We start from the raw sequence: 16,098 nt of genomic DNA, 5'->3' as shown, positions 1-16,098 counted from the left end.
TAGGAAGTTCTCTGCTATCCATGACTTAATGCCTAAAATGCATTGTAAGCCTTGTGCTATCCTAGGCACTTGTACAAACTTGACTGTTGAATGGAATGTTTGGAATGTATGTAGTAAATGAATGGAATGTATTTACTTTTTATTTGAACCGTATGTGGTGAAATTTGAGCTGTGATTTATTGTGTCAAATGCAGCACTGAGATCCAGTAGTACCAGGACTGAGAGTTTCTGACAGTCAAGGTTACATCTAATATCGTTTACTATTTTAACTCTGTGCTGTAGTTTGTCCTAAAACCGGACTGACATTTTTCAAAGACGTTGTTTCTTTTTAAAAAATCATTAAATAGGATTAAAACAGTTTTTTCGATCATTTTTCTTAAAAATGGTAATGTTACGGTTTCAGTTAATCAATAGCAGTTAATTATAGCAGTTAATTATAGCAATCAAGTTCTAACCGAACTTGATTGCTATAAAACTCTTAAAGATCAGTTTTCAACTCTGAATCTTATTGATTTTTTTTGTCTAGAAATTTGGGCACAATCTAACTGCATTTTTACTATAGTCCTTTTTCAGAAAAAAAACTGACAGAATGGATCAGGGATGAGGAAGATTACAGGCTCAACTCAGGAGGAGGATCAGTCTAAACTCATTTCTTGCAAAAATTCTGGAAACAATTTTTCCATATCTTTGGTATTTTTTGTTCTTGTGCAGTGATCTTTTGGGGATCTGTGAAGTTGTTTGATCTCAGTAATAGACACACTGTTGTGAGACATGCTTTATTTATCACCACATCATTTATAGTGAAACCTGACAAATCCATGACTTGTTTTAAACACTCATCTGACACCTCGTCTCCTTCGCTCTACTCCACTTTGGCCGGACGCTTTGAAGAATTCTCCCTCGTTCAGTATTTGCTGTTTGAAGACCTTATCTGCCCTTTCAATCTCCTCTTCGCTCTGCAGATACTTGTTGAGCAGGTCTTTGTAGTGTTTTTCAGGGTGACTGCACATGTTGCTCTCCTTCCACTTGTAGAAGGGGTTCGTCTTGTCCATTTTGAGTTCCGTGGCGATGAAAGGCCAGAGTCTCGCGCAGGGATACATGCCCACAGCAAAGTAGATTGGCTCCTCCTTCTCCATGATCTCTCTGTAATCGTCAATGTACTTCTTTATGGCAGGGATCGGTTTGATGCCAGAGACATCCTGCAAAGGATCAGATGATGAGAAACACAGGTTTGTGGTTAAATTGTAAAACCTGAGCTTCACAGATGGTATTTTTTGACGCTATAATGAACATCATTAAACAACTTTTGTTTCACCTTAAGATTGTAGTCGTGCAGCAAGGTGTGAAGGAACTTGTCATAGCTGTTATATCTGTTCTTGAAGAAGTCTTGAAGCTCGCCTGGAGTCTCAGATAATTTCTTTAACATGTTGGTAACCTGTCCCACATAATAAATGTCCTGCTTCATGAAGTTGTTGAATGCGTCCTGTGACAGTTTTCCTTTTTCCATCTTCTGCAGGAACGTCAGTTTTAGTATATCCTTGGCAACGTTCAGATTTTTGTTCCACAGCCCCTCGTAAACATCTGCGGCTAAAAACACAAACAAAAAAACAGGAACAAAAAACCTTGTTGAAGTTTCAAACTATTTTTTGATCCCACTTTTCTGATGTGTATTAACAAGGAAAGAAAAGATAAGTGGTTCAACAAATCTTATTTTCTCTGATGTATCCCAACACCACTCCCATTGGGAAGCATGGGGGCGGTAGCAGCATACTATGGGGTGATTTTTTGCACATGGGCCAGGACGACTGCACTGTATCAAGGAGAGGATGGTTCTGGAGTGGCCTAGCCAGTCTTCAGACCCCAACCCAATAGAAAAATTGGGTTGGGGTCTGGACAAAATTAGCAACAGCACAGAAACCTGACTGATCTAGAGGAGATCTGTGTGGTTGAGTGGGCAAAAATCCCTCCTGCAGTGAGTGCAAACCTGTTAAAAAACGACAGGAAACGTTTGACCTGTCATAAACATCAATCATAAACAAAGGCTATTGTACCAAATATCAACATTGATTTACCTAATTGCAGCCGTAGCATACAAATAAAATATTTTTATAAATCATGCAACAGGATTCCTATCGTTTTTTTAGATTATGTCTCTCACATCTAATATGCACCTAAGATGAAAATGTCAGACCCCTCCATGATACAATCATGCAAAATCACAGTGTGTTCAAATACTTGTTTGCTTCTCTGTACGGTTTCAGTTGCAAATATTGTTAATTAAACTTTGCTTTGAGATGTATTTGCAACTTCATGTTCCTGTTGTCGTTTTATACTTTGTAGGTTTAAAGTGTTTTTTCCGATGTCAAGTTTTTCTTCACTGCTGTTAAAACTCTATGAGAGTAAAAGATGAATTTGACAAGGAAATTAGAAATATAACAAATTTAGATGAAGATGGAAATATTAGAACTATTGTAAAAACGTACAATTCTAAAAAACACAGAATTATATCAACATTATGAATACTAATGAAAAAAAGGGAAAAACACAACATATATCAAAAAGAAATGGGAAAGGGACTTGGATATAAAAATATCAGATTATGACTGGCTCCACATTTGGCAAACACAGAACACATCCACTTCATCACGGACATGGAGACTGCATTGTTGGAAAAACAAAATTAGATATTTTATAACAACAAAAATCACAAACAAGCACACTTTGGTGCCCCAGCCATGTTAGAGAAAATGTGGAGACATAAAGGCGGATCATTCCTATATATTTTGGTGTTGCCCCTAAGCTAGTCCCTTTTTGAAGAATATTCACCAGATTACCAAAGACATGCTTATTTCTGTATCTGGGCTACATATCAGAAAACCAAAAATGTAGTCAAAATGTTCCTAGCTGCAGCCAAGAAAACAATCACAAGACTTGGTACAAGACATATTCGCCAACATAGCAGAAATCAGGAAAAGATTGTGGAGGAAATACAGTACCTGTGATGGAATTGTTGAACTACGGGATAAGAACTCAAAAAAATGTTTGTCAAAAAAGATGGGAGAAATGCACTAAAAATGATATTATAAGGACTTATAAGGACATATGGACATAATCTTATAAAAAAACCTATAGGGCCAAGGCAACCCAAGGCATTTCTTACTTTTTTGTTTTGCTTTCTAAACCTATTTTACTGTTCCTTCTGCTTTTTTCATGTATGTTTTAACTGTGTGTTTAAAAGGCAATAAAAAGAAAGCAAGAAAAAAAACTACAGTAATTTAATGTATGGAAATCTAAACAGTTTAAATGTATTTACATTTTACATGAAATTTTTCAATTTTAACCCCTTTGACACCTGAATTTATTTCCCTTTAAATCAGTGTAATTTTGGAGCTGTAGTGTTGATGCATATTTATATCAACAGGTGTCAAGGGGTTCACAATATTTTTGAAAGGATTCTTTTTGGAAAATTGTTTCAAACATTTTGTTATTTTTTTTACCCAAACATTTTACTTTTAAAGCTCGAACAAGATCGAAGGTAATATTGATTTTTTTTTTTAACTTTTTCATCAGTTTCTTATTTCTTTCTTTAAGTAAGTGAAGATTTGGCCTTAATTTAGTGAAACTTCCCACACTAAGCTTACTTTTCTTAGACTTTCTAAGCTTTCAGCTTTTTTTCTTTAGCTTTTTTAGCAGAGCTACGTTTAATGTTTATTCTTATTTTTGAAAGAAATAAAGACTTATTCCTAAAAGGGATGAAGTAAAACATCTATCATGTCCTAAGCATCAGCACACCCTCCACCCTGGAGTTTTCGGGCATGAAAATGACTCATGCTTTCTCCACACTATTTAAGGGCTTTTAAGTAAAAAAGAAAACCGAGGGAATTCACCTCTGATAATTTTGGACTTCAAACCGGTTCCTGAGCTTAGGCAGAAAAGGCAGAGCAGCATCCAGCAGACTGGAACCCGCATCTTTGCAGCTGTGAAGGTGATCGATGATAGACACAGGTTTCAGAAAGCAAACGTTTTTCTCTGTGAACTACTCTAAATATGAGTTCAGTGAACTATCGGTACATGAATCAGTAAAGATGATAAAGGTCTCACCTGGGTGTTTCTTCTGGGTTGGATATTTCAGTGTCTGAAAACCAAAAATCCACTCTCTCCTCGAGCTGCTTCTTCTTCTTCTGTCGAGATACGTTTCTAATCTGGATATATTTGGATTATCGGCGCAGCCCATCTTCATCCAGGCGTGGCAGTAACTCGTGTTCTGTTAAATTCTGTGTATTGTCTACAGATAGTGTATGCAAAAGCAGAGACGCATCATTCATGCAAACCACAGATAACTGCTGCTGTTAAACCGTGACTGTCAAACCTGGGGTATAGGTGCTTCTGTGTTCGCTCTGCTGTCTGTCTTCTCCATCACTATGCTAATGAGGCTCAGCTCAACTAATCCTAAAAAACAGGAGGCTTGAACAGACAAGAAGGTCGTAAAGGATAAAAAACACTGAAATAATGTTTTCTGTATTTCAGTTAAGATGTTGGATGTTCTGGAACAGAACCACAAACTAAACATCAGTCAAAGAAGCTTGGATGCAATTTCTGTTGCAACTTTAATGTAGGGTGCAACAATAATCAACTTAATTGATGAATAAATGTACTGTCTTCCTATCCAACCAGATGGATCTGTCTGAGGAAAGTTGTTTTTTGAATCAAATCGACCGATACCATTACAAAATCGTTTCAAAGAGAAACAAATTGATAATCGATATTGTAAAATACTATTTGGATTGAGGCACAGTATGCCTATTTAACTTATGTATTTATCTTACTTATTTATTCATCTTACCTATTTAAGGTAAAAACAACATAGTACCATCACAGCAGACAACACACTTGTGATGCAGCAGAAACTGATCAGTCCATCATTCCAGTCCGATGAGTTGAAACTCTTTGAATTGACCATCCAGAGTCTAGAATGTTCTAAGAATGTTCCCTTTGGATTCTTTGGATGTGGAAAAACAACAGTGGGCTAACCTTTAGGAAACTAAATTTGACATTCATTCCTGATTACATGAATTCATTATACAGCATTTAGTGTGTTCTTGAACTCATCAGATGCAGCCAGTTTGAATGCAGCATCAGGTCTGTGGGATCAGACTGTTCCAGAACCTTAAGTCCACTGAGACCATGTCTGATCTGTTTCCGTTCTCATTGAGAAGCTTGGGAGCTTGGTAGCTTCTACAAATAGCTTATGACATGTTTGCAAGTTTTCACATAAAGAAACATGTTAATTTATTTTGTCCTTTGCCTTTATTGGTATGAAGGGCTCTGGTCAGTGAGACTGTGCTGAAGGGCAGCACAAAAAAACTTTGATTAACAATATTAACAGAGTTAAAAAACATTGTTGGTTTAAAACTACTTTGAAGAAATCCCCCCGCAGAAAGATTATAGCTGATGCTTCAAAAGTCTCACTGGAATAAAACAGAAGCGGGTTTAGATTCAGTATTTAAAAAAATATGAATTCTTGGTTTAAAACCGAACCGTATGTTACACCATGGAATCGTTGCATCTCTGTACCAGCATGTTTGTGTTGAAACATGTAATGTGTTGAAATGTTTTATTACGTCATACCAGGCTCACCAACTGAAAGGTTTTTCTAGATTGTAATTTGCTTATTAGCAAATCAACAAAAAGATTTTTCTATGTTTTCAGGTTATTTTGGTAGTATTTGAACTAATTTAACAAACAAAAAAAAAGTGACCCAAAAATGGAGGATTGAACAAGATTGCAGGGAAAGTGAATTATTATCAATACTAATCCTAGTAGAAAATATAATCCCTAAAAGAAGGAACTTTAGATATTTTCATAGAGTGAGTTGGTGAGGGGTTGTTCCCTGCCTTCACCCTTCAGTTGCCAAGTAGACTCTATGATCCCAAACGGGGAAAAGTCTAGTCAAAACCACAATTCCCAGAGCCTCACCCCATTCACATTTGGTATCACTGAAAAGTCTCACATGTCCTCTGTAGATACCAAACCAAGTTCATTCAGTATGCGGTGGTTGGGACATAATCAGGTTGAGAGATGTCCTCTACAGAGGACATTTGCTTTGCTGGTAGTCAGGAGGATAAAGAATGCAAATAGTAAGAAGCAGGAGATCCACAACAAAGCCTCCAGTTAACATGGATCTGTACAACTGTTCTGGTGTGGGTGGACCCTAAATCACTCTAACTAATCCGACATCAGAAATGAAACAATGCCTTGACCTGACAAGATCCAGCTCTCCCCTGACACCATACCAACAGAACAAGCTGGTCAACAGGGGGCGCTGTCTCACAGGTCTGACTGCTCAGACAATGGTAACAGCAGAGGTCAATGGGACAGAAGACAGATTCACATCTGCATGTAAAGATGACTTTTAGTGGACTTTATTTTGTACTGTTTTGAGCTATGCTTTCATCTGACCTATAATTAAGTATTCATGTCTTCTTGCTTCAATTCCAGGTGATGGATTGGTGAATTGCTGGTCTCCTTCGGTACACAGGGGCCATTTATGTCCCATTTTCACGCTTGAAAGCCTATGAATTATTTTTTGAAATTTCACAAAAACACGTCAAAAAGTTAATAACAATCCAGCGGTTCATTTGAGCTTGTCTTAGATGTTATTTGAGAATTTAGGAGCAAATGCTGGAAGTTCTAAAATCTAAATTACTTCGCCAATATTGAAGTTATTTGAGTGGCTCCATTTTAACTTTTTCTTATGCTAAATTTGTTGGTACAAATTTAATTTAAAACCTGATAGAACTCATTGAAGAGAAGATATTAAATTATTTTACTATTCTTTTTTTGTGGGCAGTTTTAACCCTTTTTAGTCTCTGTTTGCAACAAGGTCATCACGCCAGGATTTAATGTCTTCAGCCAAATATCTCAGCTGGAAAAAAGTGCAAAATATGTTTTGGTCATGACTCGCTAGGTGGGAAAGATCCAGATCCTGGAACCCAGAAGGAAACGCAGGAGAATGATTTGTTAAGTTAAAGGGTTTATTTTCCTGGCTTAGGATCCGAGAGTGAGTTTGTTGAAGGAGCTCTGGCGACGTGAAGATTACGGCGTAGTGAACGAGAACTTTGGCTGGGAGTCGTGGCGTGGCTGGAGGTTTTGACGTGGGTTGGAGTCTCAGAATCGTTAGCGAGGATAGGGCTGCTCTTGAGGAAGTCTGACTCAGGTGAGCACTCGTGGTCAATAGTCCTGTAGACGAGGTTTAGGAACAAGATTGGCGAGGAGCAAAACTACATGAGCATGGAACTATTACTAGAGACCAGACAAGCACCATAAGGAGCAGGAACCTGGCAATAAATGCTGGAGCTGGATTTCCTTGAGAAGGCTGGCAGGTGATGAGGTGAGTGTTCACAGCTGGTCCAAATCAGGAAGCAGAGCAGAGAGGGGTGGGGGAGGAGAGACTGCCAGAGGCACCATGACAGTTTTTTTCCCAACTCAAGTGGAATTACAAATACAGCAAAATTAAAAATTAGGTTGTTTTAACACCTTTTAAGTGCAAATTTCATTTATGATTACAATACTAACTCAAACATTAAAAACATTTTTGTTTAAATTAATTGTGTTGTTCTGTTTGCATGTTAATTAATGGCTTCATTTGTTAAAAATGTTTCAGAAGGCTTACATTGGTTAATACCTGTTTAGTGTCTTGCCCAAGGACACTTGGAAACATAGACATATGGGTGGGCAGGGTAGTAATTGAACCTGCAGGCTGTGGATAAGAAGTCAACCAATCTACCTCTGCCCCACAGTCAATTTCCAGTGTGTATTTACCTGTTTAGTTTTAGTTTAAATTGTTTAAAATACTTTACTTTCGCCAGTGATACTTTATCAAATGATCCTCATGCAACCGTTGGAGTCCTGACAATCAAAGTACCTGGATGGTCAATTCCAAAGAAATGGAGCAGAGAAACACGGCTCTTTATCTGCACTCAAACCCTCAAAAGTAAAACACACTCGCCTGAGGGGGGCACTACTTTTTTATGAACTTTGGGCTCTCACAGAGATGGGAGGTTTTCTGCAGTAGCTGGCTGGCCCCTCCCAGCCACAGATGACAGCAACTGCAGAAGAAGATGAGGGCGAGCTCTTCGGCAGGAATGCAGCCTGCAGGCCCTCACAGGCTTTCCGGCAGTCATGCGAGCAATAAGCAAACCTGCAGCCCTCCGTCTGAAAAAACAAGATGAGAGGATACAGAGGCATCAAGTACACCCTCTTCATCTTCTGCTACTTTTTCTGGGTGAGTCCGACTTCTTAGAGGTTCAGCTCGACATGAGAGTTAGATCCAGCACATCTGGTCTGTGAGTGCTTCTGGTTTGATTCTGATTTAGCTTGTGTCTGGAAAAAGTCCTGACCAGACAGTTTCTGACACAAACAACAAAGAGGAATTTAAGTGAAATAAGTGGATGACTGAAGTATGTTGGAGAGACAAAATATTGAAAATATGCACAAACTTATATGTGGAACATATTTTCATAATTTATTGTTAACTTAAAAAGTCAAGTGCTGCCTTGTGATGGACTGGTAAACTGTTCAGGAAGAACACTGTCTTTGTCCCTCAGTAGCTGGATAGGCTCCAGCATTCCTGTAAACCTGAACAGGGATGAACAGTTTTGGAAAATGGAAGGATGGACATGAGGTAGTTTTAACTTGAAAGGTTATAAAATTCTGATTTCTTTCTTCTTAAAGAATGAACAATAAGATAATTTAGTCATTTGCAAATGTTTCACATGAAAAGATTTTCAAATCAGGTTGAGATGGTTCCAGATTTAGAAATGAGCACCAGATTTGCTGAGTCTAATGTTTCCATTAAAGATGTGTATCTTTTCCACTCACATGTTGTGAACTCTCATCTTCATGCGTGTTCTACAAGTCCATAAAAGACTCAACTGACTTTGTGGCGATACGATACAGTCCAAGACTTTTACCTAGATGGACACAATCTAGGTATTTATTATGGATTTGGAATTTAAAACTATAAATGAAAAGGTCTTTTAACAGAGAAACTCTTCTTTTTTCGCTCACTGACACTTTTTATTTTTAATCATCAAAAACAAAATGTTTTTGACATATGAGCTTCAGACATTAAAACCAACATTTTGGTTCTTTTCTACAGTTTTGTTCTTTTGAAGTTTGTCATTTTATTCCCTTCAGTTATTGTTGCAGTCCTGTGAAAAACACACACACGTGTGGTTCACCTTCAGCCAATTTTAACTGATTCGAATTGGTAGAAGCTGGCTTGTGATTGGACATCATTTTTTGCAGTAGAGATACAACAGGAAGAGAAACTGACAAAGTTGACAAGAAACTGGTTATTTATTTCCCGAACAATTTTATACCTTTTAACCAACATTGTCTTGTTTGTTTCTGTGGTTTCCAACTGATACTGGTGTTGCTCCCAATGCCAGATGGATTTTCAACACATATCTATATCTCTAGTTTTACTTTTTATGTGTTTTTAGAGTTATTCCTCTTCATTGAGCCGATTGTTTTATTTAAAGAAACCTAAACGTCACATTTGGATTTGGTGGAAGTGCGGAATTTGCTGCCTTCCAAAAGGTTTCCAATTATCTGACATTTATAAAGAACATCATGGGACTGTGTGGTACCATCTCTTATCCAGGACACTAGGATTGGTTGGCATGGTCCTAAACTTCCTTTGAGGATGAATATTGAGTATGGAGGCTGGTTGGGATGTTAGCATTGCTGGGATCTCCAGGTGGGCACCCTACCTCAGTGGTCTTTGGATGATGACACCTACATAGTATACTGCATTTCTCCTTCCATCTTTCAGTCACAGGTGTTGTGTTGAATACCAAGTGATGTCTAATTGATAAAAACAAAGTGCCTGCAATTCTTCTGCTTGCAGGTTGTGAGTGCTATCCTGATTGCGGTGGGGGTCTATGCTAAGATTGCCAAAGAGAAAGGTTAGTATCCAGCTGCTGTTCTTGACGTTGATGTTCACAAACGGATGTGTACAAGTGAGCTTGGTACAAGAACAGGGTTGTCTCTCTTTGTGCAATACATGATGGATTATGTGATGCTGAATGTGTAGAACACTTTCATCAACAAAAGAAAAAGTTCCTTCCCTTCTTCCAATGCTTCCCGTCACTATGGTGGAGAAAAGGAAAGAAAGGGCAAAATAGCATTTAGTGGGTTTAATGCATGAAAATCTGTGCAGTGATGAGACACCTCTGTGTGCAGCAGGGTCCAAGCACACCTTCTCCGTTTACATTCTTGAAGCAGAAGACTTTCTCTGACATGTTTCAACTTTTTCTGCTGGATTGTAGGCAACACAATCATGCTCGGTCCTGTGTCTTTGTGAAAAAGACGGGGATTCCTAACCTGTATTCCGAAAAAAAAAAAGGAAACTGGTCACATCTGTCTGAGTATGGTGTTTTGTTTACATCAAGACCTTCTGAGCAATTGTTTGGTGATCACAGCAGATTGTTACGAGAGTCTCTGTCAACATGAACGAGCTGCTATTGTGCTTGCAGGACAGAACAAGACAGCATTTTCTGATAAAAAGGACCAATTAGACAAAGACACTGCACAGAAATTTACAACGTACACTGAAGCATTTCTTTAACCTTTGTTTCTTAGAATTTTATTAGGTTGTGATTTTTAAAGCTTGAATTAGCAAGTAGCTGTGACCTTGTGAACTTTAACTGCGATCCAGAAGTAAAACCGGAATTTTTTCTGCAGATTCTTGTCCATCGTTTATTACAGGTTCATCTTAATTAAACTAATTCAATATTAACATTTGGTCATAGAGTGACTTTGCTGTGTGTTAATTCGTATAATATTATATTTATGTAGCATTGTTATACCAACATAAACAAAGTACTCAGTTTACCGGTTGATCTTTGTTCCAATTCTCACCAGTAGTTATGAGCTCTGCGTCATCAAGGATCCTGTATACAAGTGGGCATAATGAGCTTCCCCCGCACGGTGGCTTAGCGCTCCCTGATGTTACCTTCACACTGGTCATGTGACATGCGTTCAAGAATGGGCTTTTAGCATATGTTCTTAACAATGGACTGTCACTACCCTAATGCATAACCGCTTTGGTTGGAAGAGGTTTGGTGTAAACTGCGGTGCAAATCTCGTGACTCTTTATCCAAACTTTTTCTTTCACAACTCTAATCCAACATATGAAAGACTTGGTGTCATAGAATTCCAGCCAGGCACCAATTGCAATTATTAATTTCTCCTCCATGATCAATTCTCTTTGGCACTTGAGTGAAAGAAGATGGATGGATGGACCAACATTAACACTTAATTGTGTGAAACATATTGCTGCATTCACATTTTTAATATCTTAATTGTTTTTACTAATATTGTTGTAAAGCACAAATAAATGCTCCTTTGCTTATACTCTATTTGTAAAACATTTTTGGTTTTGTTAAAACATTAAAAACAACTTTTTGTAAGTTTTTAGTAATTGACATCTGGTCTGGATAAGTTTGAATTGAATATCCCGGTGTTAAGGTGTTAGATTGTGACAATTTAGTTAGAAATTTTTGAGGAAACATTTCAGATGATTTAATTCCAATAATATTGTTAGAATTTTGTCACCAAACATACTTATCTTAATCTGTTGGATTAGTGATCACCCCCACAACCACAGACAGATGAGTGTTTGTGTGCAGATGTTGTGGACACGCTGACGGTGGATCCCGCCCTGCTGTTGATCATGGTTGGATCGGTGATGTTTCTCATCACCTTCCTGGGATGTTTTGGAGCACTGCGCAATTCCACATGTCCACTGAAGATGGTAGGACCTCAGGATCTGGTTTTTATGCAGCTTTGGTCATTGAGGTTCAGTTCTCTTAGAACTGCTGTTTACCTCTGCAGTTCTTGGTGATCCTGGCAGTAGTCTTCCTCCTGCAGATTGCAACTGGAGTCGTGGGATACCTCTTTACTGACAAGGTAGAAGAATCACCAACAGATTTACAACACACCGCTGCTCCGCTCAACAGAGAAACATGATGCTAATCTTCCTCAGGTAATGGAGAGAACAGAGAAGCTGATGATGAAGGCCATCGTCCGCTACAGGGAGGATCGAGACCTGGAAAACGCCATTGACTTTGTCCAGAAAAAGGTAAAGAAGAAGGTTTTGAGAACCACAATCATTCAGACAAATGTATCAAATATGTGGTGATGTCCTGCTTGTTGTGTCCAGTTCCAGTGCTGTGGTGTGGAGAACTACAAAGACTGGTCACAGAACCCTTACTTTGATTGTTTGGACACCAACCCCAGTCTGGAGGCCTGTGGAGTTCCCTTCTCCTGCTGCATCCACCTAAAGAACCAGGTCAGAAAATGGAGGCACGAGGAACTTTGCTTGGATCAGCATCCTGTTGGCATCAATAGCTGCGTCTCCATCGACTATGAAATGGCACAAATTGGATTTCAATAATAAAATCACTAATGGAAACAAGAAAACAAAAAAAAAACCCTCACATTTGTGAAAATTTGAGGCGAAAAAAAATTGACATAATTCGCAAAATTGCAATGGAAACACTTTTCCTTGGTAGGAACTGGCCGTCTTATGCACTTCACAGCAGGCGCCACAAGAGGTCGGACATCATCACACATCTCATCAAAAGTTGAGCGTGGTAATGCGTGTCATTGGATCCACAGCTCCTCTGTAAAATCACAAACCACCATTTTCAAGATGGCTTCATCTGTAGCCGCTCCCACGTGCAAGGAGAGATATACGTCAGCGACTCATTTGATAGGTGATGATGAGCGCTGGTGTCGTGGTAGAAATTTGAATGCATCTGCTCTAAATCAAAGTAATGTTTACATCCATCTCCATGTTTTTGAATGACTTATTGCGTGAGTTGGTTTTTGTTTATCCGGAGTTCATTGAACACATCAAGCAGAGATGCTGGTTGGCCCTCAGTTCTGTCGCTCAGCATGTCGTTGGGTAGTTTGGAACAATGGGGTTCAGCTGTGGGCCGAATAGGCCAATAAGAGGGCTGATGCAGAAGCGAGGGAATAAAAAGTTGGGGGAAGCGCTCTCGGCGGGAGAGATTTAGGAGTTGCTGAATAAGTTGTACGGCGTTGGTTATGGCCTACAGTAACCAGAATACAGAACCCTAAAAGAGAATAAATCTCCGTGCCTCAGTGTGGGAAAGGGACTCTACAATATTGTATGCCTCTCACGAAATTACATTTAAAAATATGTGGTGTTTATGGCTCTCTTGGCCAAAAAGGTTCCCGAACCCTTCCCAATCCATGAAAATGAGTAGGTTCTCACATTGTGACGTAGGCAAGTGAGGAACAGCCCTTTCTGGGATGAGCCTGTGCTGCCAGCACTGCCCCCAGGCTAACACAAACTTTTTCCACAGAGCTAACGGTTATCAGCAAAACGCATTTGTAGGGCTCCACAATCTGCACATCCATCTTTGCAAAAGTTTGGATGTTGTTTGTTTTCGTGGGCGGGACGCAGATACACTGCCAAGGCTGACTCTAGGTTGACGTCATGAAATGGGCGGCACCCACAAGGAGTGAAAGGCGATGTCTCAGATATTGAGTCGTCTTACTTCTGGCTAGGAAAATAAGCTGTGAAGATAAGTAATAATATAATAGTATAGTATAGTATAGTACAGGGGTCGGCAACCTTTTTTACTCAAAGAGCCATTTGGGACCGCCCCTAATGAAAAGAAAGCACCCGGAGCCACAACCCGTTTTGACATCACTATATATATTATATCAAGGGTGCTCATTACGTCGATCTTCAAGGACATGAGTGTAGATCGCGGGCCAGAAAAGATAATAAAAAGTACTTCTTAAAAATCCACCAGCCAATCAAAATCCTCACTGAGAAGTAGGGGACTTGATTGACATGTAGATTGGCCAATCGGACATCCTCTGAAACATACATCACTGCAAATGCACATTGTGTTCTTAAAAAGGTGATACCGCGGTCGCGTTGGGAGGAGCCACCAGCTGAAGTTATGGTCTGATCGCTGCATGGAGCGATGTGTTTATCAATGCATGGTAGACATGGAGAATGTGGAGAGATCAGGTTTATTATTTTGAAGAGTTCTACTTGGTAATCATGTTTCCATGTTTGAGTTCATAAAATCATCCCAGGGAAAGTCTCTGCTTCAACTCCTGCAGTGAAAGCTGCGTCTCAATCTGACGCCCGTGTTTGCATCTCTCTGACAGAGTTTGAAGCTAAAGCCCCTCCTTCACCTCTTTACCTGCTTTTCCTCTCTACCTCTTCACATCCTCTGTAGCTGAGATTTGTTTCCCCCGCGCTCCTCAGTGTGTCCTACACAGAGAGCGCAAAACACGATAGTCGGGGCGCTCCAGCGCAGCACAAGGATGAAAGAGCAAGACGCAGGTTATAGCGGAGATAGAGCGGGTTAAGCAAATGAATGGAAGAAGGCGGTCCGCTGAAGAAATATTCAATATTGTACACATTTTATTATTAGTCTGAACTATCTTTTATTTAGAAAAATCTTTTATTTTGCTAAATCAGTCCAGTGCGAAAAAAAACATCAACAAAAGTTATGTTGGGCGGTTTTTGGCTTGGTCTGGCGGTTTTCAGATAACTTTTGGGCTGGAAAACTCTCTGTCATCAGCGAGTTGGTCTCTGCCCCGCAGCACGTCAAGTTCCCGGCAGAAGATCACTCCGCCCCGCGTGTCTCTTCCTGCTATCAGCTCTGCAGTTCTCGCCCGATAAATACGAGCTCATTTAGGAAGCTGGTTTTGACGTGGTACGCGCTTCGTACGCAGCCAGCAGATGAACAAACTAAAATAAAATTTAATTATTATAAAATATTCATTATTTTCCAAAGTCACAGGGAGCCACAACAAAAGGATGAATGAACCACATGTGGCTCCGGAGCCATGGGTTGCCGACCCCTGGTATAGTATAATATATAGTAGTAATCTAATAAAAAATGTGTTCTTTAGTTTGCCAAAGGTAGTGATTTATCCCATATATAGATATAGTTTACTCCGAAAGAATAGCCCAATATAGGCCCTTTAAAGATCTCATGGTTCCATGTATTATCTTATATTAATGCTGCATGCTGTTATTTCCTTAAAGCCTTATGCAGTGATTTTAGGAAAATAAACACACAAGATTCCCTGACCTCAAACCAGTCTTCTAATTGAGCATGGTGGAAGTTGTATGAAAAGGGATTGATTTAAATACATAGATGCATTTGAAGGATCCAGAACCTGTCATCACCATAGATCTAGATACTCCAGACTCCTGCTGATATGTTCTCGTTGCTTGGTTCAGCATTAGAACCATGTGTGTGTTGTTTTCTGTGCAGACTGTGCACAACACCATGTGTGGGTATGGGATGCAGATGCAGAAGGAAGATTTGGCCAGTAAGAACATTTTCACTGTTGGCTGTTTGGAGAAGATCCTCTGGTGGGCCAAGAACAACCTTCGTCTGGTGGGCGGTCTGACTGCCGGCCTTCTGCTACTTGAGGTAGCATCTCTGTCCACCCCTGAAGACTTTGTGCTCGTAATAGTTAAGAAAGGGATGGTTAATCTGTGCTTGTATCCTGCGGCAGGTGTGCATGATGTCATTGGCTATCGCTCAGATATCCTGGATCAAGAAAGTTCGGAAGAAAACAGAGGACAACACAGCTGGGAGACGAACGGGGAGGAAGGATAGCGTAGAGTTCACTGATTTTCCAGGTTTTGAATGACAGATCTGACCATGGGATCCTGGATGAGTCAAGAAATACAAGGCTTTGAGTCCACTTCAGGAATTTACTATCCTTTGCATCTGGTTTAAAGAAAAAATGTCTGCCTCAATTTTAGCCCAAACAGTTTGTAAAAAATCAGTACTACAGATGTGATAATGGTGTGTTGCAAGCATGTTTGTTTTCATGTTGTGTGAAGTTCTGTAGATCGGTAAAGACTGATAGTGCATGTAGCAGGTTTATTTATTGGAGAACTTTGACCTCAGCTGGAATATGCTGCAACTTCTTTGACCATCAAGATGTAGTGTGTGCCATTTCCTTCCTTTGGTGTTCTTCCTCTCCATGGTTCATGGACAGATTGTCTGCACTACT

The 16,098-nt window shown here is 39.5% G+C and overlaps 2 protein-coding genes across 3 annotated transcripts; one reads left to right on the top strand and one right to left on the bottom strand.

Annotated features, from left to right (window-relative positions):
• Nucleotides 1-762: 762 nt before the first annotated feature.
• Nucleotides 763-4,424, bottom strand: LOC105353881 (uncharacterized). Of its 2 annotated transcripts, none has more exons than XM_078946493.1 (4): nucleotides 4,102-4,424; nucleotides 3,888-3,977; nucleotides 1,316-1,587; nucleotides 763-1,199 (listed from the first exon to the last, which is right to left on the bottom strand). In XM_078946493.1, the coding sequence occupies exons 1-4, from the start codon at nucleotides 4,238-4,240 to the stop codon at nucleotides 837-839; spliced, it is 864 nt and encodes a 287-aa protein (XP_078802619.1). In that variant the 5' UTR covers nucleotides 4,241-4,424; the 3' UTR covers nucleotides 763-836. The 2 variants fall into 2 exon arrangements, with proteins under 2 accessions (XP_078802619.1, XP_011472088.2); XM_011473786.3 differs by having other exon boundaries at nucleotides 1,316-1,581; nucleotides 4,102-4,423.
• A 3,677-nt stretch (nucleotides 4,425-8,101) lies between these two features.
• Nucleotides 8,102-15,956, top strand: LOC101175144 (tetraspanin-33). Its single transcript, XM_004067792.5, has 8 exons — nucleotides 8,102-8,284; nucleotides 9,914-9,971; nucleotides 11,697-11,821; nucleotides 11,902-11,976; nucleotides 12,053-12,148; nucleotides 12,230-12,358; nucleotides 15,345-15,506; nucleotides 15,592-15,956. Exons 1-8 carry the CDS (start codon nucleotides 8,228-8,230, stop codon nucleotides 15,727-15,729), a joined length of 840 nt encoding a protein of 279 aa, XP_004067840.1. The 5' UTR covers nucleotides 8,102-8,227; the 3' UTR covers nucleotides 15,730-15,956.
• Nucleotides 15,957-16,098: the final 142 nt, after the last annotated feature.

The sequence above is a fragment of the Oryzias latipes genome, chromosome 4 (assembly GCF_053564925.1).
Source record: "Oryzias latipes strain Hd-rR chromosome 4, Olatipes_Hd-rR_3.1".
NCBI classification, from domain to species: Eukaryota; Metazoa; Chordata; class Actinopteri; order Beloniformes; family Adrianichthyidae; genus Oryzias; species Oryzias latipes.
This window is presented reverse-complemented; position numbering and strand designations above follow the sequence as displayed.

Excerpts from the sequence above, each read along its gene's own strand:
- LOC105353881 (XM_078946493.1), bottom strand. The coding sequence starts at position 4,240 with ATGAAGATGGGCTGCGCCGATAATCCAAATATATCCAGATTAGAAACG. Across the intron at positions 1,588-3,887 it reads GAAGTCCAAAATTATCAGAG|CCGCAGATGTTTACGAGGGG; the intron begins GTGAATTCCCTC and ends TTGTGTTTTTAG. Across the intron at positions 1,200-1,315 it reads TGCACGACTACAATCTTAAG|GATGTCTCTGGCATCAAACC; the intron begins GTGAAACAAAAG and ends GATCCTTTGCAG.
- LOC101175144 (XM_004067792.5), top strand. The coding sequence starts at position 8,228 with ATGAGAGGATACAGAGGCATCAAGTACACCCTCTTCATCTTCTGCTAC. Across the intron at positions 9,972-11,696 it reads TAAGATTGCCAAAGAGAAAG|ATGTTGTGGACACGCTGACG; the intron begins GTTAGTATCCAG and ends GTTTGTGTGCAG. Across the intron at positions 12,149-12,229 it reads TTGACTTTGTCCAGAAAAAG|TTCCAGTGCTGTGGTGTGGA; the intron begins GTAAAGAAGAAG and ends TGTTGTGTCCAG.